The following is a 27,060-nucleotide window of genomic DNA, read 5'->3' as shown; positions in this document are numbered from 1 at the left end:
AAAAAAAACGTGAAAAATATGGCAAAAACTCAACGTGTGAACATACCTTATGGCAGATTTTCCAAGTAACAAACCAAATAACTTTACTTATTTCAAAGTTTTCCAATTCTAAAATCATGGTACACATCAATTTCATAGTTAGCAGCTATTTCGGGAATGTAATTAGCTGTAATTAATAAAAAGGACAATGAAAGTCATGAAATTCTGGGTTATGAAGAGGAATAAGCCGTGTAATTAAAATATTAGGCCACGGCCCCACTATCAGTATTTGGTCTGTATTCGGTCAGTATTTTTTCTCAGGAGTGGGAGCCAAAACCAGGTGAGGAACAATCAGAGAAAAGGTATAATAGAAACAAGTCATCAATTCTGTATTTATCACCCACTCCTGGTTTTGGTTTCCACTCCTGAGAAAAAATACTGACCGAATACTGACCAAATACTGATAGTGGGGCCGTGGCCTTATAGAAATAATGGCAAGTCCACAGTCAGGAGCTGTTTGACTGCATTCCACCTGATTTACATTCAGCAGGCACCAAACATGAGTTGTTTTTCTTACTTCTTGTATATTAAGCAGAACTTGCCTAGAGGTATTGTCATGAATTCTGCACTGCTAGACTTTTGCAACACCTGTCATAGGATCTTGATAATGCTGAGTGCGATCATGTATCTGCAATGAGTGTAATTATCATTTATGGAGCAGGAATTTGCAAACCCCACACCTACTTTTTTTTACTGCCTGTACATAGCACAAGTTTAGGTCACTGTGACATATGAAAACATGAAGTGTATGAGTTGTTCTGATATTGCCTATTTATACCTTAAAAAGAACCTGACAGCTGATACATGCTGCCCAACCCACGGACAGCAAGTATCAGGCACTGGCTGCTTGATTTCAGCCATATATGTGTGACTCTGAAAGGTTGCAGCATTTCATAGTGCAACATACCTTAAAAGCTACCAGGGACCGAGACGCACGGGAGACTAGTCAGACAGGCGTGCGTATATAGGGATAGACCTGTCAATCCAGGGGAGCGGGTGGGGAGAAGCTTTCGGGTACCCACCTGTCCGACTAGTTTCACTGGCGGTTTTTAAAGTCAAACATACCTGGCCAAAATCATACAGCCAGTGCCTGATACATGCTGCCCGTGGGTCAGACAGCATGTATCAGCTGTCAGGATCCCTCTAAGTATATACAGATCTGCTACACAGCAGTTTTAGCTGTCACTATGCCTGGCTGTGACACTTAGGGAGACAGGTTGTCAATGGTAACATTATTTCCCAGATAAAATTGATTTTTCAATGTCACAGCAAGGTGCAATTACTCAAATAACTCCTCATACAGATGTAGCAGCCTTCGTGCAGATGGCAGTGGGGTGCAATGCCAATAACATGGTGGGGCTGCCCATTCAGAGTGAATGGCAATGGCTGGACTGCACAATGGCAAAGCACTGTGCAGAGCAGCACTGAGCAGTCAGTCTATCATGTTGGCCATTACTACATCTGTATTTCAGCCTTCAGGCCCTCTGTGACTGTTATACTGTGGGAAATATGGTGGTTTACTGAATCCCACACAGGAAATTCAAGGCTTTAAAGGGGTTCTGTCGTCATATTCCACAATATAAACTAAGCTGAACACATGAAATGTTTTTATCAGTCTGTAAAATTGTTAAAAAGGATTATACTCACATTTTCATATGTTTTTTCAAAATAAGTACACTATCCTCATTTGGTCTAAGAGATCAAGCTAATAAATGTATTCAGTTTATATTATGAAATCTGGTGTCAGATCCTTTTTACTGGGTTTCTGCACTGCGTTAAGCACTCAAAGTAACAAAATGTAATTTTTTCTGCGACTGTCTACACAATTAGGCCTGATTCATCAATACCGTGGCCTTAGTTTTTCCCTTCTGTTGGAGATGTACTGTATGTCAGGAGTTTATATAGTTCTATACCCCAAAAGATAACGCCCCCTGAGCAAGAGTAACATGAAACGTGCGTTGGGGTGGAGGGATAACAGGCTCTGTCTGCATACACCTTCTGGCAGCCCCCCCTTTTAAGGTATAGTTAACCCTATCATTGGTATGTTTGCCGCCTTTTTCTTTACTATACGAATGCAGCTTTTATGCACAGTACACTTTTTATTGTTGGTTAAGAATATCTGTATTCTTTTCATTATCTGATAGGTAAACCTTATAATGGTGGTGCCTGCTCTTTTGATACCCTGTAGGGCTACTTGTATACTTGATCTACATTGTTAATTTTACAGACCCTGTTTTCCCTCAGTGTGAGGTGTTTTTTTTAAACATTTTTTGTTCATTCTAGTGTCCATTCATTTAATAAAGGATTTTTATGTCTATATAGTTGTTTTTGTAGTTTGGTTCGAGACCTGAGGGATCACTGCTTCACCAAACCCCCCTTAGTGTGATTTTCCGTATTTACGGACACAGCTGTGCGTACTGCATGATTCGAGGACATCTTGCTTTGATTCTAATTGTCTACACAATTAGGCCTGATTCATCAAGACCATGGCCTTAGTTTTTCCCTTCTGTTGGAGGTGTCAGGAGTTTATATAGTTCTATACTCCTAAAGATGTCACTATATGGCATACAGTGATATATATGTCATACATAAGGTCACAATGTAAAAAAATGCATACTGTAAACAGTATGTGCGTATATTGTGCAGTATATGTGATTTTTCTAATCTAAACTTTTTACAGGAAGTGCAACTGACTGCACTTCCCTATTCTGTGAAAAATAACAAACATGATGCACTTTTTTGGTATATTTTCATGATATTACATCTGATAGGAGGTGATTGAGGTAAAACACCAAGTGGAAAATCAACTTGACCCCCCCCCCTCCCATATAATCTCATAATCTTAAACAGTAGGTATATAGTGGGATTTAAAGGAGTCTGGCATTTAGCTGTGCTCCCACAACCTGCATGCTTATGAAAACAGCACAAACTACTTGATGAATGGAAAGCTATGACATGGCGATATGTTAGACACAGCCACAATGGAAGAAAGGTCATATAAATTGTTAGCTGAGCTTAGCTCATTCATCAGCTCTTTTTCTCTACGACTTTCATTGGTGCAGTTTTCTATTCATCTGTATACATTGTTTCCCATGCAGTCTTTTTATTGATCTGTGTAGTATTCCCTTCTCTTGTGTTATATTATTGCCCTATTGTCTTATTCTCATAGTTCTGTATTGCCCTGGCTAGACAGGCACATTATCCTAGGAAATAATACGGACAGAAAAATAGGGTAGAGAAAGAACTGAGTGTAAACTCAGCGAAACCAATGTAACCTCAACACTATAGGTTTAATTGACCATGGTGCAATTGGTGCGGTCGGCCTTGAATTGCAGGTTTCTACAATTGCTTCTTACATACTTATTAATAAAACTACATTTCATTTTCGTCTACTATTTTTACTCCAAATAGAACACAAAATATCACTTGTGATGACTACTGCAGTCTCAGAATTATTCAACTACTTCATGACAAGAGTCTTTAGTATTTAGTGAATCCTTAGCGGTAACAACCAACATGAAGAAAGCCAGGCACCAGCTACTGGGCTTGTGGAGGAATCTTAGCCCATTCCTAATGGGCAATGGCCTCCAATACTAATTTTTATTTAGTTGTAAAGAGAGTGGTCGAAAAAGTTAAGACAAGAGATAATTGGTTTGCAGAGACAAGGAAAGGGATACAAAAAGTTAGTAAAATGATTGAGTGTTCCTAGAGATACAGTTAGAAGCATAGTTTGCAAGTTCAAAGTTAAAAAAAACCTGGATGTAGAGGCAGCCACCAGATTCTTGAGGAGGCAGGTGGTCAAAACCTTTTGAGTGACTACAAAAGACCTACAGCATGACTTGGTGACAACAAGTATTGATATTTCAGTTCGCACAGTAAGGCACATGTCTCCATGTCGGAATTCAAGACATTCATCTCTAATGACTTAGAAGCACACAAGAAGTTGTCTCCAATATTCATAAAACTATATAAAGCTGCAGAAGTGTTCTGATCCTGTTTTGTGGAGCAATGAAACAAAATTAGAGCTTTTCAAGTCTCTGGATCAGGAGTATTTATAGAGAAGGAAGAATAATGAAGCATATGATGAAAAATACACTTTGCCTACAGTGAATCATGGTGGTGGCTTGTGATGCTCTGAGGCTGCTTTCCTTCTTCTAGCACTGGAAACTTGCAGTGTGTGGAGGGCAAGATGTATCCATCAAGTATCAGGAAATCCTAAAAGAAAATGTCATGCCCTCTCTGAGGAAGATGAAGCTTGGGCTTTATTAGACCTTCCAACATGATATCATCCTGAGCACACCTCAAAGTCCACAATGGCTTGGTTTCAAAAGAAGTATTGGAAGGTTCTGGAGTGGCTGTCATAGACAGCTGACTTGAACCACATAGAAAATCTTTAGCAAGATTTGAAGAATGCGGCTGCAGCATTTAAGCCCAAGAATATAAGTGAGTTGGAAACTGTTACCCATGAAGAATGGGCTAGGATTCCTCAGGTGGCAGAAGCTGGTGTCTGTCTGGCTCTGCATTACATTTATAAAAAGTCATCATAACATCAATAGGGTTCTCTACTAAGTACTAAAGACTCTTTCCAGGAAGGGGTTGAATAATCCGGAGACTGAAATTGTCATTAAAAGTGACATTTTTTGTTGCATTTGGTGAAACCCCTAGTTATATTAGTTGCGTTTAGGTATCTACATTGTTCTGGTTGATTGACTTATTGCAAACAGCAGAAAGTTTGCACATTTTGTTAATAACCCAACAACAGATTGGCTGCTTATGTTTAAGTTTCTTTTGGAGTAGCAAAGAGTGCAGTATAGATAAAATGGCTGATACATTATTATGGGCATCATTATATCTATTCTGCATGCGTGCGCCTCACTGAACCCATAACAGACTTTGCTATGTCACTATTACATCATTATGAGAAGCTCTGTGTCAAGACCACAATAATAAGTGTGAGGCCACGGCCCCACTATCAGTATTTGGTCAGTATTCGGTCAGTATTTTTTCTCAGGAGTGGGAGCCAAAACCAGGAGTGGGTGATAAATACAGAATTGGTGACTTGTATCTATTATACCTTTTCTCTGATTGTTCCTCACCTGGTTTTGGCTTACAAATACTGATGAAAAATACTGACCAAACACTGACCAACTACTGATAGTGGGGCCGCAGCCTTAATGTTATTATTGTTCGAGCGCTGCCATTTGACCAGCACTTTTCATGGACAAAACAATAGGAAATATCTGCATGGTGGCATCATTGTGTAGGGTCTGAGCATTATATGACACAGTCTGCTATATGTACTACAGCGCAATATCTACAAAAGACCACCTCTTTGAGAAGACCACCTTTTATTCAGATCAGATTTCCTGTCACAGATTTTCATTTATATCAGATATGATACATTTTCCAGCTTCTTTGAGAAGACCACCCAGTAGAAGACCAGTGTTTACTGTATTTCACAAATGTTGGGGTAGAGGAGTATTTTGAGGTTTTAACTTGCCTTTGAAGCAGTGTTTTGAGAATTTGTGACTACGGAGTGGTGCCACCCCTTCAATACTGAATGGTAATATTCTATGGTCCGATTCATCATGTTGTTTATGCCAAAACGTAAAACTTCTTCAAATGTTGTTTTCTTTACATTTTGTGACTTAGTGGGTTTTATGCAAGCTTTGGCCAGTGCCACCATTTTTTAAAAAGTGGGTGGAACTTTGTCAGGAGGAGTTTGGACAACCATAGACAACATTTCTGGAGTAACATTTCTTGCAGTGGTTCACAGAGATTTAATTCATCAAGAGGCATAAGAGGCATAAGGCTCTTAAAGGGATCCTGTCACATCAGATAATGCTATTAAACTGCAGATATAGGGTTAATCTGCAAGTTAATAGCACTGGAAAGTTGCCCAGCTGGCGTACTGAAAGTGCAGCTCTAGGGACAAAATGAACTTTATTCCTCCAGTTCCTAGTCATTCAGGCTTGTCGGTGTGACTACAGTCATCGCTCACAGCACTGTCAGCAGAGACATGTAGAAACTGGAGCAAGTTCAGAGCAGAGCGACCAAAATGGTGACCGGTCTGCAAACCATGTCCTTTGAGGAACGGTTAGAGGATCTGGGAATGTTTAGCTTGCAAAAGAGAAGACTGAGAGGAGACTTAATAGCTGTCTACAAATATCTTAAGGGCTGAGACACTGTAGAGGGATCAGCTTTATTCTCATTTGCACAAAGAAAGACTAGAAGCAATGGGATAAAACTGAATGGGAGAAGATACAGATTAGATATTAGAAAAAACTTTTTGATAGTGAGGGTGATCAATGAGTGGAACAGGCTGCCACGAGAGGTGGTGAGTTCCCCTTCAATGGACGTCTTCAAACAGAGGCTGGACAGATATCTGTCTGAGATGGTTTAGTGACTCCTGCATTCAAGCGGTTGGACAAGATGACCCTGGAGGTCCCTTCAAACATTCTATGATAGTATGATTTAATGATTCTATAAGCACGCCCCGGCACTTTGACAAACAGCCAGCTCTGCTGTCAGTCAAAGTGCTGGGGCAAACTTACAGCCACGGCTCACAGTATACACTGGCACACCTGTATGACTGAAAGCAGGCAGCTCCTGGGAGGAATAAAGTTAATTTTCTCCTGTGAGGCACACTTTCAGTGTCTGGGCACCTTTCTAACGGTATTAACCTGCAGATTAGTCATATAAGTGCAGGTTAAAAGAGTTATGGGACATGATAGGATCCCTTTCATGAATTTGATGCTCTGTTCATCAAGACTGGAGTGGGAAACACTAGTCTTGTTGAAATGGTGCCTATGTGTAGCTCTAAACTAGTTTTAGTATTACCTGATAATTCTGGGGCATTTAAAATATATTGTAATATATTTAACAGGAATAGGACATGAAAATCATGACTTAAAGCAAATCAGGAAAATGTGCACTTTCTAATATTACCATGAACCTCCATTAATGATCTTGAAGACTTTTGTGTTTGATGCAATACTGAGAGTAGCCAGCAGCAAGAAAGCTTTTACTTAGTTTCAAGACACATTTGCTGCATGTTGATAACTCATGCTTTGTACAGTAAGCCATTGAGCTCATCCGATGTCTGCTAGACATGTCATCACACATTATACCATGGTGTGTGTGTGACACCCCAGGGGTCTGGTTGTCACAGTGATAGAGATATTACGTCTGAGAGCAGGTGGGAGGTCCTTTGGTCAGGGATCCTGTGCATGCCACACCTCCTGCCCAGCCTTGGGAGGGGAAGAACTTCCCCTGTATAAACCCGGGGCTGAGGCAGGGTTAGTGAGTCCAGGAAGAGTAGAAACAAGAGCAGCATAGGAAGCAGCAGAGTCACAAGGAGTCAGGGGCTGGCAGCTAAAGAGCTCGCCCTGACTAAGAAGATTCTTTACCGGACCCGGAGTCCGAGGCTGTGGGGACTAACTTCTACCCAGCAGCAGAATCCGTCAGGCAGGGGATTTCAGGTCCCCTGGCCCAGAAGCCCGAAGGCCCGGTCACACGCGTGGGACCAGCACCGCCATCGTGGAGCGGAAGCCATTAGAAGGCCCCGAGTCACCGGCCATACGGGTGAGCACCACACGGTACACTCAGGGACGTGGGCTACTTACATCAGCTTCTAGCAAGGTAGCCAGAAGAGTACAGTCAGCTTGGGAGGCCTACAACTACGCCTGGCCAGGGGAGATCCCATCTGCTCAAGGACTGACCAGGCCCCGTTCGCTAGCAAGTACTCCGGGAGGGTCTATCGTTGTTACCAGTAAAGACCCTGAACGCTACCATACCGTCTCTGAGTGGTTCCTGCTACCCCCATCATCCACGTCGGCTGCCCTGAGGCCATACCCCTCCCGTTGGGGGTTATACTATCACGCTGCACCATCCTTCCACCGGCCTCAGCGGTCTGCCCTGCAGCAGCAGCCCCCTGGCTGCATTCAACGGGTGGCGTAGTCATCAACCATTTTCTACCGCTAACAGACTGCCGTCCAGTTTGACTCCCTGGGCACGGACCGGGTCACCGCCACGAGACTACAACCCTAAACAGATCCGGCTCCGGGTAAGCTCCCGCGTGCGCAACGCAGCGCGACACAGGCCCAGGGGCGCGTCATGTGCATTTAACTGACCCCCAAGTTACAATATACCATGTTTATTGCATACAGAGCACAACTTTATCTGCATTAAGTGCATGCCCGACAGACAAGTACAATTACGCCTGGAAGTGGAAAAAAATCCGGCTACCTGGAGAGATGGTCAGATTGAAGATTGAGGTGGTCCACATATGAGCTGGGCAATTCATTAGTATGTGCCATCACTTCAACACAATGCCCACTGAAATGATTAAAAGACTGACTTTTCCCACCAACATTAAATGTAAAAAAACATGACTAAAATGAGTCTTTATAGTAATAAATCTTTATGGCACATCATTAGGATCTTCACAGGGGAAAGATGGGATTCATTATTAGCCAGGAAACAGACATAATTTATACAGGGGTCTGAATTATAATTGTATGTCATGATACAAATATGGCTCATATAAATTTGAATTTACAAGCCATTTTACAGAGACATTTATCCTAGTTTTAGAGACAGATGCATATTTTTCTTTTATGCTCTGCTCTCAGAACAGGTAAATGGCTAGTGATTATTAAAGGGGTTGGCCACCTTATCTCAGTTATAACAGACGTGTTGGGGACATGATTTTATGAACACTTACTATTATATAGGTATGGCAGGTTCTGCTCCTGCTCTCATTAGGTAAGCATTCCTCACAGATTGTCCAGCTCTCCAGCCCATAAAATGGCTGCTGATAGAGGAGCATGTTACAGAACTTTGCATCAGCCTCCTCCCACTGGAGAACACTTCAAATGGAAAGCTGCTTTCCTATTGGAGGAGACTTATGGACACGTCTGGTCATATGCTCCACCACAAGCAGCCATTTTATGGACTAGGTATCTGTGCAGGCTGTGAGGAATGCTTCACTACCAAGTGGAGGAGGAGAACCTCTCATACTTATATGATAATAAATGTACATAAAATCATGTCAACCAAAACTTCTGTCAAAGTAAAGATAAAGTGGCCAGCTCCTTTAAAACAGCCTGCTGCTTGAGATTCTGTTGATGATGAGACATAGTTATATAGAAAAAACCTTATTATGCTTCTTACTGAGGAGAAAGCATCTGCCCAAAAAAAAACAAATCAATTTAAAACTGTAACTAAACATGACATTTTTGATTTCCAAAAATTAGGCAGAGCAGGCATATTTATTTCATTGGTGAGAGGGTAATATACGGACACCTATGGCAGCGGCTTATGAAGTCAGTTGCTCTTTTTCCTGAGATCTGTCATGAGAGGAGAGTCAGAAGCCCACACAGACATTTTAATGCAATGTGTCATACAGTACAGTATAGACATTATTGTAATATTATATTAACATCCCTGCTATCTATTTTTTTTTTCTATTGCCCTGCGGTTGTACCATGCTGTTACACATAATCAACATACAGAAGAAAGAACAGCGTCCAATCCAGGGTGTTGAATTTCAAAGATATAGTTTATTCTGCCATAGTACAACGTGTATTATGGCGGTATAAACTATATCTTTGAAATTCAACACCCTGGATTGGACGCTGTTCTTTCTTCTGTATGCTGTGTCTCTCCGAGTTGGTTCCTTGGATTTGGAGTGTGCGTCCAGCTTAGTGAGTGCTGTCAGTCCCTTCTCTTCTTGGACTGCTACACATAATCAAGTCCAACAGAAACTAGATGTTAAAGAAAACAGGTCAGATCCAATAATGCTATTAACCAGCAGATATAGAGTTAATTTGCAGGTTAATAGCATTATAGAGGAAATTTCGGTACTCGGGAAAAAATTAACTTTATTCCTCCTTGGAGTCAGCAGCTTTCAGTCATGAATTGCAATTGCAGTTACTCCTAACAAACTGAGATTAGCAGCAGTAAACGCTTCCCGGCACTGATTGACAGCCGGCGCTGCAGTGCAACAATGTAAAGCCGACTGTCTGCCAGCACCGGAGCATGTTAACAGTGACAGCTCTCAGTGCTGTGTGCGGTGATGGTCACTGCACCGGCACATCTTTATGACTGAAAGTTCATTTTCTCCCAGGTGGCGCACTTTCACTACGGAGGCCAGGCACTTCCATAACGCTATTAACCTACAGATTAACACTACATTTGAAGGTTAATAGTGTTGTTGGACCTGACAAGTTCACTTTACGGCTTACATTTTTTTTCTGAACTAGTTAGCCCAGGATTAACTTCAGAAAATAGTTTATAGTTTTCAATTTCACTGTAAATAAATGAATCAAAACCCCCGGAGTTGTCCTTTAAACATAATCTTAAAATTTTAATTCTCATACCCCCTTGTAAAGAGCAAGAAAATAAAAATATTAAAAGTGCATTCTCTGGGATAATAATAAACATACTGCTCAATAGGTGACATTTTATAATAAATATAAGCAGTAATGGTGGTGAAATATGAGACTATAGCCCCCTGTAGGTATTAATTACTTTATATTAACCAGTGCTATTTCCCATATCTAATTACATCATTACTCAATAGTACAGAATGAATTAAAAAGAACAGCACGCTAAAAGCTAGAAGGAAGGTCATAAGAAAATAGCGTACTCCATCACAGTATCCTTCTATATGATGAAAAATACATTTTCCTGCTGACAACTTTTGCACTACAGAGATGAGAAGGATATTAATTTTGAATAAATGAAAAACAAATTATTCTAAAAATAAATAAAATACTGGAACAGATTTACTGATCCTGGCTAATAAATAGACAAGAAAAACAGTCGAGGTACTCTATAGATGTGCCAAATATATCACAGTGGTTGGAATACTATGTATGATAAATTTATCGCATCTTTTTAAACATATTAGATACTTGTGCCTTGCTTCATACCAATGAATGGTTGCCATTAGTGTTGCGCGAACGTGCTAGGATAACGCGTTATCCGAGCATGCTCGAGTCCTAACCGAGTGTCTTCGGCGTGTTCGCAAAATATGTTCGTGTTGTCACTGCTGAATGTCTTGTGGCTATTTGACAGCCGCAACACATGCAGGGATTGCCTGTTTGTCAGGCAATCTCTTCATGTCAAACCAGCCATAAGGAAAACACATTAAATACAGTGGTGGAAAAAGTGTTTTCCCCCTTGCTAATTTCTTAATCTTTTGCATATTTGTCACACTTAATGATTAAGATCACAAAACAAATTGAAATATTAGACAAAGATAACACAAGTAAACACAAATTGCAGTTTTTTAAATGAACTTCTTTATTATTAAGGGAAAAAGAAATGAAAACCTACAGGGCCATGTGTGAAAAAGTGATTCCCTCCACCTTCCTTGAAATATAAATTAACTGTGGTTTATCACATCTTTGGGAAGCTGAGTTAAATTTCAACAGCCACACACAGGCCTAATTACTGCCACACCTGTTCTCAATCAAGAAATCACTTAAATAGGACCTGCCTGACAAAGTGAAATAGACCAAAAGATCATCAAAAGCTAGATATCATGCTGCAATCAAAAGAAATTCAGGAACAAATGAGAAACAGAGTAATTGAGATCTAATAGCATGGAAAAGGTTTTAAAGCCATTTCTAAAGCTTTGGGACTTCAGCGAACCCCAGTCATTAGAGAGCCATTATCCACAGAGCCATTATCCACAAATGGCGACAACATGGAACAGTGAGTGGCCGACCGACCAAAGTTACCTGGAGTGGCCGGCCGACCAAAATTACCCCAAGAGCGCAGCAACGACTAATCCAAGAGGTCACAAAAGACCCCACAACAACATTCAAAGAACTGCAGGCCTCACTTGCCTCAGTTAAGGTCAGTGTTCATGACTCCACCATAAAAAAGAGACTGGGCAAAAATGGCATGCATGGCAGAGTTCCAAGACAAAAACCACTGCTGAGCAAAAAGAACATAAAGGCTTGTCTCAGTTTTGCCAGAAAACATCTTGATGATCGCAAAGACTTTTGGGAGAATACTCTGAGGACTGACGAGACAAAAGTTGAACTTTTTGGAAGGTGTATGTCCCATTACATCTGGCGTAGAAGTAACACAGCATTTTAGAAAAGGAACATCATACCAACAGTAAAATATGGTGGTGGTAGTGTGATAGTCTGGGGCTGTTTTACTGCTTCTGGACCTGGAAGACCTGCTGTGATAAATGGAATCATGAATTCTGCTGTCTACCAAAAAATCCTGAAGGAGAATGTCCAGTCATCTGTACGTGACCTCAAGGTGAAGAGAACTGGGGTTATGCAGCAGGACAATGATCCAAAGCACACCAGCAAGTCCACCTATGAATGACTTAAGAAAAACAAAATTAAGACTTTGTAGTGTCCTAGTCAAAGTCCTGACCCTAATCCAAAGCTGTGGCATGACCTTAAAAGGGCGGTTCATGCTCGGAAACTCTTCAATGTGGCTGAATTACAACAATTTTGCAAAGATGAGTGGGCCAAAATTCCTCCAGGGCTTTGTAAAAGACTCATTGGCAGTTATCACAAAGGCTTATTAGGTTTAGGGGGCAATCACTTTTTCACACAGGGCCCTGTAGGTTTGGATTTCTTTTTCCCTTAATATTATTATTATTATTTATTATTATAGCGCCATTTATTCCATGGCGCTTTACATGTGAAAAAAGGGGTATAATACAAGAACAATTTCAATAATCTTGAACACAATGTGACAGCGACTGGTACAGGCGGAGCGAGGACCCTGCCCGCGAGGGCTCACAATCTACAATAATAAAGACCTTCATTTAAAAACTGCATTTTTGGTTTACTTGTGTTATCTTTGTCTAATATTTTGATTTGTTTTGTGATCTGAAACATTTAAGTGTGACAAACATGCAAAAGAATAAAATCATGAAGGGGGCACACACTTTTTCACACCATTTTACCTAGATTGGTTATAGGCTTGTTGACTATTATATTTGGTTGCATTTTAGAAAGTCAAAAAAGTGGTCTAAAAGGTTGAGAAAAAGCGATTGTCTTACACAAACAAGGAAAAGAATTTATGATCCCAAGCATACCGCAAAGTCCACCAATTCATGGTTTCAAAAGTCTTGGAAGGTTCTAGAATAGCCCTCACAGTTTCCTGACTTGAACCCTATAGAAAATCTTTGGTGGAATTTGAGGAAGCTGGGTAAGATTACTTAGGAACGTTTCCAGAAACGTGTATCTCTAAGTACTACAGATGCTTGTCATGAAGAGGTTGAATACTTTTGAAAAGTCACTAAAATTGGTATTTTGTTTGGAATTTGGAGAAACCACTTGTTATATTTTCTGTGTTGTGCTATTTAAATTGTTCTTATTAGATTGGTTTATTGCAGACAACAGCACATTTGTACATTAGTTAATAAAGCTAATATGCAATGGGGGTTGAATAATTTTGTTCACAAATGTAACTATTTTGCAAGGCGTGTACTAAGTTGGATACAAATAAAGTCGGAATTCTGATATTTAGCTTAGTAAATCTCAAGTATAGCCATCTGAAATACCAATATTGCTCATTGATGAGGCTAGTACAATAAAAAAGCGAAAGAAAAGGTAATAAGAATTAGAATTTAGACTTGATTTTGAAGCTAAATAATGTTTCTGGAGTTCCCTTTTAATTGTTACACATAATTTATACATATATCTTCTTCTATGATTAATACCAGTGACCACAGAAATAATTTATTGTGTAGGGAAATTAGATAGTTGTCATACAGAATCTAAAGTAATCAGAAAGACATAAACATTCAAGAGAGTCTAAAACCTATAGGAATGACTAAATAGAATAAATAAACATTGGGAACCACAGAAGCCTCTGTGGACCCTGGTGGTCCAATTATGTGGTCACAAATTATGGAACACACAAGTTGTAACAACAAGCAAAAAAATGTTGTGGTTTTATTAGATACTCGTATTATAAGATTCTCTCATTTGTTACATAACCTGTAGGTTTTAGAAGTACAAAACCTAAATAATATTTTGCCAAATATCTTTCCGCTTGTATAAAGGCCTTAGTGTCCCCTGTAATTGCGTTCTACCCCTCCTTTCAAAACGTTCCAGCACTTCTGTATATGATGGTTTACAGTGACCACTGGCTATGATCCGCTTTTAGCAATTTCCCCTGTGTCTTGGCCTGCTTCTCATTATGATGGTTTTATTATATTCACTGATTACCTTTGTTTATTTAGATTCCAATTTGCATCATCCAAACAACATACATATTTTGTCTGCCAGACATTTTTCTACTCATAATTAATAACAGATGTTATATAGAAAGCATGAGAAAACCTTCAATGTTAAAGTCCAGTTCTCAAGTCACACATATTACAAATACGAAAGACTCTTGATTGCTTCCATATGTAGTCATGGTCCAGCCAGCTCTTTTTCTGATGGTGCAAGATGTTGAAATGACGTTTTTCTTTTTCATTTGCTTTGTCTGTGCACTCTTTTTACAGATGGCTCTGGTTCTAACAGTCATGCCACTATGGCAGCAGAGGTGCCACGGTGATCTGGTAAATTTCTCTCTTTTGTGCATAATGTTGATATACAATACTAATAGGTTTTTGGAAAACTCGTTGAACCTAGCAGAACAAACCAATTTTGATGAGACACCATCTAATGTGTATGGGTGCCTTATAACTCTTCCCTGATGGCAGACGTTGGGGGACAAAAAAGTTTGGAAGTTTTATTTCAGTAAAGGTAATTTCAAGGAAAATAAGGCACCACCACAACTGTGTACCAGCAAATTAAAGCCCCCATGCACTAGATAAAATTCATCCAAACTTGCTAATTTCAGTAATATTGACCAACCATCTAATGTGCATTGGGGGCTTAGCACTCTTCCATGATGGTTGATATTGGGTGAGAAAAGATTAAGGCCACGTGCGCACGTTGAGTATTTGGTCAGTATTTTACATCAGTATTGGTAAGCCAAAACCAGGAGTGGGTGAAATATACAGAAGTGTTCCACGTGTTTCTATTATATTTTTCTTCTGACTGTTCCACTCCTGGTTTTGGCTTACAAATACTGATTAACAACATGTACAACAACAATGTAACATTTACGAATATTCACTATATAATCAATAAATCCTACTCTGAAAAAAATGAATAAACACCCAAAATATTCAATATAAAATATAATTTTTATTAATACACAAGGATAAAAATAGAACTAGAGGAAAAATACATGGATGAAGAATTTATACGGGAATGACATTGTCCCATAAAAGTTTATGGGGAGTGGGTTAATCAAATAAATTTAAATTTCTCTGGATGTATATAATAAATATGTACACAGATATTAATATAGTAGCAGAATAATTGTGCAGTACATTAAATAAATAAATATAATAAATAAATCCCAGTGGATAGTATATAGTTACATACACATGTTACAATAAATATATCACTTAATAGACCCAGTGTGTAACATATAAGAAACAGGGAAAGAAAATAAATACCATATAGAGACACCCCAAAACTCCAACGACGTTTCGCCAGGTTGCTTTTTCAAGAATAGTCTCCCGTGTGGCTCTGTCCCCAGCCGATTTTAAGATACAGTTGAAACCAGAAGTTTACATACACTATATAAAATTGCACATACACATGTTTTTCTCAATATTTGACATGAAATCAGAATAAACCTTTCCCGTTTTAGGTCAATTAGGATAACCATAATTTTTAATATTTGCCAAATGCGAGAGTAATGAGAGAGAGAGAATGTTTTAAGTCATTTTTATTACTTATTGCAAAGTCAAAGGTTTACATACACTAACAGGGTCGGACTGGGGCATCGGGACACTGGTGAATTCTCTGGTGGGCCCGGGTCTTCGGCGGGCCCCTTAGCAGGACGCACGGGGGCCCCTGGTTAACATGGCCACTGGTGCTCCGCACTGCAAGGACCCGGAGGGTCAGGAGGACTCTTGCAGTGCGGCTGATGAGGGCAATCTGGCCTGCTTCTCGGAGCCCCAGGCTCCAGGGTGCCCATCATCCCGTGTGGCGGGCAGGGAGCGATCCCTCTAGCTCTGCTGCTGACAGGAGGAAAATGGCAGCGGAGGGAGGGATCCGTCCTCTCCTTCTTGCCCGGCGCTTCTTCCCTGACACAGGCTCGCGCTCCTTGATGATGTCATCATGCAGTGCGAGTCTGTGTCAGGGAGAAAGATGCCAGGCAGGAAGCAGAGGACGGTGCTGCAGGGGAGCACCCTGAGAGGTACGTTTTTTTTTTTTGAGGGAGAGCAATGGTGATTGAGGAGGTGGGAGGAGATATGACATGGTGGGGGAAAATATGGCATGGCAATGGGGGAGATATGCATGGCATGGTGATGGAGGAGGTGAGGGAGATATGGCAATGACGACGGAGCAGGTGGGGGGAGATATGGCAATGATGACGGAGCAAGTGGGGGGAGATATGACAATGATGACGGGGCAGGTGGGGGGAGATATGGCAATGATGACGGAGCAGGTGGGGGGGAGATATGGCAATGATGACGGAGCAGGTGGGGGGAGATATGGCAATGATGACGGAGCAGGTGGGGGGAGATATGGCATTGATGATGTAGCAGGTGGGGGGAGATATGGCAATGATGACGGAGCAGGTGGGGGGAGACATGGCAATGATGAAGGTGGTGGGGGGAGATATGGCAATGATGGAGGAGGTGGGGGGAGATATGACAATGTTGGAGAAGGTGGGGGAGAGCAATGATGGAGATGGGAGGGAGCAATGATGGAGGAGATGGGGGGAGAGCTATAATGGGGATGGGGAGAGCAATTATGGAGGTGGGGGAGAGAAATGATGGGGAATTATTTGGACGCTATATGCTGTTAACATTTGGTCTGGTCATGGTGTGGTGGTATTTCTCTCTTGTATGTAGTATTATTTGGTCACTATGGGGTGGTAATATCTGGTCTGGTCAAGGTGTGGTGGTATTTCTCCCTTGTATGTAGTATTATTCGGTCACTATGTGGTGGTAATATGTGGTCTGGTCAAGGTGTAGTGGTATTTCTCCCTTGTATGTGGTATTATTCGGTCACTATGTGTTGGCAATATGTGGTCTGGTCATGGTGTGGTGGTATTTCTCCCTTGTATGTTGTATTATTCGGTCTCTATGTGGTGATAATATGTAGTCCAGTCATGGTGAGGCAGTATTTCTCCCTTGTATGTGGTACTTTTTGTGTTGGTACAGTGGATTGTGTTGTGTATGGTGGTCATTTGTTTTCTCTGATATTAATTAGGAGAAGATTCTTTAGTTCCATTAGTGATTAAATGCTTGGAACAAGATGCACTTATAGGGGTTCTCAGGGGAAATCAAGTAATCACCTCTTCACAGGATAAGTGATACATTATTGATTAGTGGGGGTCTGACTGCTGGGACCCACACCGATTGGTAGAATGTGGAGCTTTTATCCCTATTAGACTGTAGCTCATGTGCGACTTGACCACTGATCCATTCATTTCCTCAGTGGCTGTTCTTGTTTTTTTTCTGCAAACCCGAAGAGAATGAATGGAGCTGCGGTCAGACGTCCCACTTGCCGCTGCATTTTAAAATGGGGATAACTAAGTGTCCTGACAGGGATAAAACTTCCCCATTCTCTGATCGGTGTGGTTTCCAATGTTCGGACCCAAACAATCAGTAAGTTATCACCTATCCTGTGGAGCCCTTGGATCGGTGATAACTTGTTTTAACCAAAGAACCCCTTTACTGCAAACTACTGTAATTGTACATCCCAGTTATAGCATGTGCACAGTAGATGTGGCGGAGCCGCCTCTGATTTACAGCAGACGCTCGACTATAACGGGGATATCGGCTATCAGGTATTTGCATATAGCTGTAGGGTGGGCCCCGAGAATCAATTCCTCCTGTGGGCCCCAGACACCCCAGTCCGACACTGTACACTAACATTATTATGCCTTTAAACAATTCTGGACTGCCCATATGATGATGTCATGTGTTTGAAAGCTTTTGATAGTTTTTTTGCCAACATCTGAGTTAATTAAAGACACACCTGTGGATGTAATTTAATGCACACCTGAAACACATTGCTTCTTTGTGTAGCATCATGGGAAAGTCTAAAGAAATCAGCCAAGATATCAGGAAGAGAGTTGTGGACTTGCACAAGTCTGGCTCATCCTTGGGTACAATTTCAAGGTACCTGAAGGTGCCTTGTTCATCTGTATAAACAATTATACGCAAGTACAAACAAGATGGGAATGTCCAGCCATCATACCGCTCAGTGCTTTGGTCCGACATGTGCATATCAACCCAAGGACAATAGAAAAAGACCTTGTGAAGATGATGGCAGAAGCTGGTAAGATTATGTCAATGTGCACAGTGAAACGAGTACTGTATCAACATGAGCTGAAAGGCCACTCGGCCAGGAAGAAGCCATTACTCCAAAAGAAACATAAAAAAGACAGATTAATGTTTGCAACTGCACACAGGAACAAAGATCTTAATTTTTGGAGATATGTCCTGTCGTCTGATGAATCTAAAATTGAACTTTTTGGGCACAATGACCATCGTTACATTTGGTGGAAAAAGGGAGAAGCTTGGAAGCCTAAGAACACCATCCGAACTGTGAAACACGGGGGTGGCAGCATCATGTTGTGGGGTTGTGCAGGAGGGACTGGTGCACTCCACAAAATAGATGGCATCATAAGACAAGAAGATTATGTGGCAATACTGAAGCAACATCTCAAAACATCAGCCAGAAAGTTAAAGCTTGGGCGGAAATGGGACTTCCAAATGGACAATGACCCGACGCATACTGCCAAAATGTTAACAAAGTGGCTTAAGGATAACAAAGTCAATGTTTTGGAGTGGCCATCACAAAGCCTTGATCTCATTCCTATTGAAAATTTATAGGCAAAGCTGAAAAGGCAGGTGCGAGCAAGGCGACCTACAAAACTGAATCAGTTACACCAGTTTTGTCAGGAGGTATAGGCCCAATTTACGTCCAACTATTGTGAGAAGCTTGTGGAAGGATATCCCAAACGTTTGACCCAAGTCATTCAGTTTAAGGGCAATGGTACCAAATACTAATGAAATGTATGTAAACTTTTTACTTTGCAGTAAGTAATAAAAATGTCTTAAAACATTCTCTCTCTCCCATTATTCTGGCATTTGGCAAATATTACAACTTATGGTTACCCTAATTGACCTAAAACAGGAAAGGTTTATTCTGATTTCATGTCATAGTGTATGTAAACTTCTTGTTTCAACTGTTTGTGGTTCTCTGAAATGCTGCAGTGTTTCAGAATCAAACTGTGAGGAGCTGCCCACTTACTAAAGACTATGAGACTTTTCCAGCATGGAGCTCCGTTTCCGTCTATATTATTATTGTATTTTATTAGAGATTTGCTTGCTGTGTTTTCTTATTGTTTTGCCTGTTTGCCAGTATGTGCACTAATAACTTGTAAAGTGTTCAGCATTCCAGTACTCTCATCAGTATCCCAGGAGCCTTAAGCCATTTTTCGAACAGTGTCTAGGCCCATTGTGTGAGTGTTGAAAGTAGATCCAGTGGAGCTGTCACCACAGGAAGTCTCACATGCAGACTCAGGTAATGGGTTCGGCCTGAGAAAAATACCTCCACTAATGCACACTTAGCTTTGGGGGGGAGGGTGAGAGTAGTTATGCCCATTCAGGGGGCTGATCCCAGTGAAGGAGAAAAGAAACCACATGCTTAGTAGGGAGTTGGTGGAATGTCGTCGAAGGGAGAGGATCTAATCTGAGGACCTGGACCATGGATGGATCAATGACATATGGAGATCAGTACCGACTAGACTGGATTAACGTGCTACAGTTGTAGGATATGTTGTTGGGATTTAAACTTTCTTAAAGGGTTGTTGCTACTGGATACCTGTGCGTCTATTGTTTTATCTGTCATATGGAGGATCGTGGACTGTGACTACAAACTATACTGGCTGGAGATACAAAATCTTTGGGCCAACCAAAAGTTGGGGGACAGTGAGTATCGCCTGGCACAAAGGCAGGGGAGGGGATCCTGTGGACTGAGACAATTATATTTTGGACATTTACCTGGGATTGCTGTATTACCATGGATGTAAGGAATAAAATATTGTTGCACCATTAGCTTGCCTAGGTGATTATTAAAACCCACAATATCAGATCTTCACAAACATACCTGGCTGCAATCATGTAACTGATACAGGCTGCCTGTACATCAGGTAACATTTATCAACTGTCAGGTTCCCCGAGCCTCTAATATTAATGTGAAAATTTCTAAATTATTGACATAATAAGACTAAGTGGTCACATTATGAATTAGAGATTTATTTACTTCCATTGTTAGTTTAGATTTAGATTTATATGTATGCTGCCATCATGTTATTATTGGTGGAACATGACATATGGTCAAGTTTCATATCTTTACAGCGGATTCTAGTTATTATGTACTGTCCGAGGGAATGCTTGCTCTACAAAGACTTCCACAGAAAGGCACAGCAGAGTACATCTAATTAGAAATGTCATTGATGATGCTCTGACTGATATATCATTACAAGGATGCTGGGAGAACCAGCCGAGCACAGTCCTGCTTGTCCATACTGGAGGGAAGGAGCTATCAGTATGGCAGCAGGTGACCAGACACGCTCTACTTTTTACAGCTGGCAATAACTCCATGTGATAGATATCGGATCTGCAGGCAGAATGATTTGTTGCCATTTTCATAGAAGATTACGTGTGGTATGTTACATAGGAAAGAACTTAAGTAGGTCAGAAACGTAGCAACTATGATAAGTACATTTGGTAAAATATGCATATTAAGATCCAATTATACAATGTATCAGAACTGACTTTGCTGTGCGTTAACATGCTTGACCTTGAGATGTACTGAGTTATACACATTGCAGATATATGCTTCCAGCACAATTTTGTAAATTAACATTTTTTACCAGCATCAAGCTGGGCTACAATAACACACCAAGGGCAATAGATGCTTAAAGAACCGTCCCAAAATATACCTCAACTTTAGGAGCTCATTATTAGATGAGAAATTTCCATATTATGGAAAAGAAAAAGACTACATACTTAAAAATTGCTGATTTTCATTTCTATATATGATGTGAAAAATAGATGAAATGGAACTGGTCACTTAATTCATGCTGCCCAAACCAGGTGCAGCATGAATCAGAGTCTGGCTGCACAATTGTAGCCAAGTATATTTTTTTCTGAAACAATTAAAGGTTAAGAGACCTGTCAATTACCTGGAGGAGCGCTGGGAGGAGCCGGCCAAAGGCAGAGCTGGATTAGCCTCCTCTATGCTTATGGTCCATTCTGGATCTTTCATCTATGTTTTCTCTGAAACATTGGAGCGTTTCAGAGAAAAAATATATCTGGCTGCAATTGTACAGCCGTGATCTGATTCATGCTGCCCGCAGTTTGGGCAGCATGAATCAGGTTACAAGTTTCCTTTAATGAATATCTCAAATACAACCTTTCTGCTTGTTTCAATTACACAGTTTTTGAACAAATCACATTTTTGGACCCCAATTCCGCGCCTGGGCTCTGCACTCATGCGATTATATGCACCTTTTCCACCCTTCTATGGGTATTGGCTTCATTGTTCTTCCGCGCAAGCGTCAGCAGCAGTGACTCGCCTGCGCAGAAGAACAATGAAGTCAATACCCATAGAAGGGGCCAAAACTAGAGAGCTGTCGTGATATGTAGAGAGCTATTATGACAATGCCTCTCTTTTTGCATCAAAAGAGCACAGGAAAAGTAAGCAGAGGCTGTACTCTGTTAACAGTGTCAGGGAGAACAGAGAGTTTGGAAGAAATTTACCGGTACATGCAATTCATCTGCAGCTTAAATTGCTACTGCTCATGAAGTAATAGAAGTAATTTATAGTTTACAGCTATCAGAAGTTTTCGTCTGTCAAATCCAAGTCCAACAGAATGAAAATTGGAAAACTGCATAAATTAATGCAGCTGCAAATAGTCTTAGTACTTAATTCACCCCCATAAAATCACGAAAGTGAAGGTTCACTGAAAAAAAGAGTATTTGCTTAGAGACTATTCCCATTGAAATTTTGTGGGCACCAGCAGTCAGCCCCTACCAGTGTAAATGACGTCTGTCAGGTCATGTAAGTATTTTTTGGGACAAAACCTTAAAATAACTTTTTTATTGTCTAATGATACAGTGAGAAAATCAGTTTATTGAGCTACATAAACGCAGACAGGATTGAAATAGGTGCGTATACTGGAGATATCTGCAGCAATACCAGACTATTTTGTAAACACAAGTCAATCATTTGTGCTGCAATGCTGCAGAATTATAGACTGGCAGAGATCTTAGCTTTCATTACTCGATGTAGGACACTGAGTGTCATATATCACTCAGTTATCTTGTGTTACAGTATTACAACAACTACCCATTTTCATTGCATAGTATTCCTACATGTACTAGAATGTTATCCAGGGAAGGTGCTCTAAATATTTCTTTTTTCCTTTTTCAGTTGTTACAGGCTGTATTTTTTTGGATGCTAAAAGTAAATGCAATATAAAAGGACATAAAAGGAACTGTGCCACCAGTTGTAAGTGTTGGAAAGAGTCTCCTCTGGTGCCTAGTGACAAGAGGAACATAGCCAAACACATTCGGAAGGACAAATGCTCATTTGGCCAAACACTGTCTCTTGATTTTCCCATAAATATAAGTCCGGAATATGCAACCTAGGGAAAGTAGAGATAGCTGATTTTATCAGATCAGTGCCTGAGAACAAAGCACACAAAAAGAGGGCTTAGTCCAACTCAGCTCTTAGTGGGAGGCCCTGGTACTTTTCAGAGTTGCATTGGTCACTCTGGGGCAGGGCTATGTCTCAATTTTGCCCTTTAAAATGTTGTAAAGTATGGAGAGATAGCTACAGTAAACTTTTGTTTAATCCTGCCAAGGCAGAGTGGTTTGTTGGTTTACAACTTAGAACCGATTGCCCACCTTCTCTTCTCCCTAGCTATGCTACTGCTAATACCTAAGACAGTGAGCCATACTACTTAGTGGACACAATAAGGCTATTGTTTGCGATTAATTAGTATTGTAGCTCAGTTGCACCTACTGAATGAGACAGCAAATAATAGGAAGTAAGTTGCTCAATCACTGTTGCTACTGCTACCTAAACGGCCAGGGTCGGACTGGCCTGGCGGGGTACCGGTGAAATGACACGGGCCCCAGAGAGAAGGAGAAGAAAAAAAAAAGTTTTTAAGGGCAATGGCTGTTTTAAAAGCGCGCGCGGGAGGCAGGTGTCCGTGCACGCAGACCTCACCCACCGCAACGACCATGGCCGGCGCCGCGTCACCACCTGGCCAGCGCATCCAGGCAAGTACTGGGGCAGGGACTTTATGTTATGGGCCCTCGCTGTCACCGGCCCCCCCCCTCAAATACTCTGGGCTGCTGATTAAAGAAGAGCGGATAATGCAAAATTTGAATTCGCCTGTTCTAGAGGATTATCCATGGAAATTCAATTTGCAGAGAAATTATTTTCTCCGAATTGAATGTCCCTTATTATGCATTGGAATCTATCCAGACTCCTCTGAGCATAATAAACATAACATGTAAAAAATAAAAAAATAAATCCCATGCAGTCCCTTTAGCATCTTCTGCTTGCCCCTGCGGGCACTGAAATACTCTGGCCTCTTTCACATGTGCCATGACCTTGCGATTTCAGTGCTCGTGGTAGAGATCAGAAAATGGGATGAGGACTGTACAGGTGACGGTGAGAAGAGAAGAGGCCAGGAATGTGAGTGGTGAGGTGAGTATGAGAATTTATTTTTATTTTTAACCTTTTGATGGCCCTTAAGAGTTCAGAAAAATGGCAGCAAGCAGCCACCATTTTGCTGGATTCATGCGCAAGTGAATTCATAAAAAAAATCAGCATTTGCCAAACTTTTTGTAAATTGAAGTAGTATTTAATTCTACTCAAATATATTCAATCATCTCTACTGCAGAATGATTGCTATGTGATTGAGGAGTCTAAACAGCCCAGGGTCTCTACACAACTAAAGTACTAGGACAATGCTAAAGAAGAATGAGGTGCTCACATATTGGATTACCTTTTTAGTTTGCTAAATGTAACACTAAATCACAAATAAATAGATTATTCTGCGTGCTTGTCATATAAATCATTGACGTGTTACTAGAGATTTAATGTGTTGAAACTCATAGGCCACAAATCACAATATATTCTAAATATGAACACGCACACAATTATGCACATGGATTAATACATTTCCTATAATGTTAAGAACAGTATTTGACAGCACACACGGAGGACCAATAACTCACCATGATAACTAGAGCCATAAGCACAGCATGTCACACTACATAATGCATACTTTATAAAAACTCTCATATGCACAGAACAAAAGAAGTAAAAAGAACTTACAAACATATCCATCACTAGGTGCTCCAGAGTCGCCTCAATATCCTCCAGTTTGGCTGCAAGAGTCATTTTCAGATGTAAAAGATGTCAAAACCGACTGTGTATCCAATAGTTTATTTTTGGGTGAAAGTTGTATCCCCAATAAAATCAAATGTCAGTTCTGGGCACATGAGAAGGACAGTAGATATGACTAAAGTCTAAAGCAGATCCTCATTGCTGTAGAAAGTATCAGATCTATGATTAGGCTGATCCCAAATATTGTTCCAAGTTAGCTGGGAATAATAGTGAAGCTGAGTGCGTGCATTGCAGCTGGATAGTGACACCGCTGGGACCATGGGCTGGAACAGAATGAGGCATGTTCCTCTGTGACCCATATTTATATGTTTCCACTTTTTGACTCCTTCTGCCTTTAGTGCTTGGTCCTGACCTTTCATTAATGTCTGCACACACTGGAAAGTATTGTAGGGCCAGGCAAAAATTGGGTTGTGATCAATGCTAGGCCAATTCACATAGCTACGACATAAATGATCCTTTGTGTACTGATTGAAATTTCCTTGGAAAGCCACAAACAGAAAGAGAATAGTGTTTTAGATAAGGGAAATTTACACCCTCATTTTTTCCTCTATTATTAGATTAGAAGTCAAATTTCCCAAAATAGGCTTTGATTCCTTTAAATTCATCAAAGTGAGCACTGGCTTCCATCCTCATGAATTGCTTGATTCAGCTCAATGAGGGAACTGGCACAGCCTGTGTCTTATTTCTGATGAGCAGATGGGCAGACTAAGAGATCTTGTGTATTTGGATCTTTCATAGAGTAAGAAGTTACTTTTGTACATCATGCGAGACTATCTGTGAAATACTGCAGTAAATAGGATGAGAATAATGCCATTCAGAAGCTCATGCCTTTCATTGACACTTTTTGTTTGCATTTGCCATTATTTCGGAGTGATCAGACATGTTTCCATCTTACTGCACTTTTATTTTGCAACTTTTGTGGCTTAGTGTTTTTTTTTTTATTACTTTGGAAATGTATCATCAAGTTCTGATCTGTAAACTGGAGGATAAACATTGTCAGGAAAAATGAACATTTACATGGATGTCAAGATAAAGTAATAAGGATAAATTAATCTAGCTAATTATACAATACAATGTGGAATATCAGTGAAGATTAAAGTGAGACTTTTTTATGTTTACAAGTATTTGGCGCAGAAAGGCATGCACAATTTCTGCATATCTTGGTAGGAAAAATGCAGCGTAAAATAGATGCGTTTTTGCAGCATTTTTTTATAGATTGCTCATGTGTGGTTCATTCACATGGCAATGATGCATGCATGGATTAGGGATGGTTTTACATATTCACCCACAAGGCTCCTGTATTGGTTGCATTGCCTCTAGAAGGGAATACCTTTGTAGTAAGTTATTAAGATGTGTTAGAACATGCCACAGATTCTCCTCACATATTTTGTATGAATACAGTTGTGCTCAAAAGTTTACATACCCCGTCAGAATTTTTTCTTTCTTGGCCTTGTTTCAGAGAATATGAATGATATAAAAAAAACTTTTTCTCCACTCATGGTTATTGGTTGCGTGAAGCCATTTATTGTCAAACTACTGTGTTTTCTCTTTTTAAATCTTAATGACAACCAAAAACATCTAAATGACCCTGATCAAAAGTTCACATACCCAGTTCTTAATACCGTGTATTGCCCCTCTAACATCAATGACAGCTTGGAGTCTTTTGTGGTAGTTGTGGATGAGGTTCTTTAATTACTCAGATGGTAAAGCTGCCCATTCTTCTTGGCAAAAAGCCTCCAGTTCCTGTAAATTCCTGGGCTGTCTAGCATGAACTGCGCGCTTGAGATCTCCCCAGAGTGGCTCAATGATATTGAGGTCAGGAGACTGAGATGGCCACTCCAGAACCTTCACTTTGTTCTGCTGTAGCCAATGACAGGTCGACTTGGCCTTGTGTTTTGGATCGTTGTCATGTTGGAACGTCCAAGTACATCCCATGCGCAGCTTCCGGGCTGATGAGTGCAAATTTACCTCCAGTATTTGCTGATAACATGCTGCATTCATCTTTACTTCAACTTTTACCAAGTTTCCTGTGTCTTTGTAGCTCACACATCCCCAAAACATCAGCGATCCACCTCCGTGCTTTACTGTAGGAATGGTGTTCCCTTCATCATCGGTCTTGTTGACCTCTCTCCAAATGTAACGTTTATGGTTGTGGCCAAAAAGTTACATTTTGGTCTCATCACTCCAAATTACCTTGTTCCAGAAGTTTTGAGGCTTGTCTCTGTGCTTTTTGGCATATTGTAGGGGAGATACTTTGTGGCATTTGGCAGTAATGGCTTTCTTCTGGCGACTCGACCATGCAGCCCATTTTTCTTCATGTGTCTCCTTATTGTGCATCTTGAAACAGTCACAAAGCTAGTTTTCAGAAAGTCCTGAATTTCAACTGTTGTTATTTGTGGGTTTTTCTTTGCATCCCAAACAATTTTCCTGGCAGCTGTGGACGAAATTTTTGTTGGTCTACCTGACCGTGGTTTGGTTTATACAGAGCCCCTGATTTTACATTTGTTAATCA

At 40.6% G+C, this 27,060-nt stretch overlaps 1 protein-coding gene across 2 annotated transcripts in view; it reads right to left on the bottom strand.

Annotated features, from left to right (window-relative positions):
• Nucleotides 1–27,060, bottom strand: part of FRMD4A (FERM domain containing 4A) — a 494,181-nt gene that overhangs the window by 360,989 nt on the left and 106,132 nt on the right. The window contains exon 1 of one of the 2 annotated variants that reach the window (XM_073652364.1): nucleotides 24,477–24,854. The exons of the other annotated variant lie outside the window; for it this stretch is intronic. Coding sequence (XP_073508465.1) covers nucleotides 24,477–24,542 — 66 coding nt within the window. The 5' untranslated portion in view covers nucleotides 24,543–24,854. Of the gene's footprint in view, nucleotides 1–24,476; nucleotides 24,855–27,060 lie in introns of those variants that run through there. 2 annotated transcript variants of the gene reach the window in all.

This window comes from Phyllobates terribilis, unplaced genomic scaffold, assembly GCF_046119375.1.
Source record: "Phyllobates terribilis strain yellow unplaced genomic scaffold, ASM4611937v1 Scaffold_11__3_contigs__length_659146591, whole genome shotgun sequence".
Classification (NCBI taxonomy): Eukaryota; Metazoa; Chordata; class Amphibia; order Anura; family Dendrobatidae; genus Phyllobates; species Phyllobates terribilis.
The sequence above is the reverse complement of the archived record's forward strand: the minus strand, read 5'-3'. Positions and strand labels throughout refer to the sequence as shown.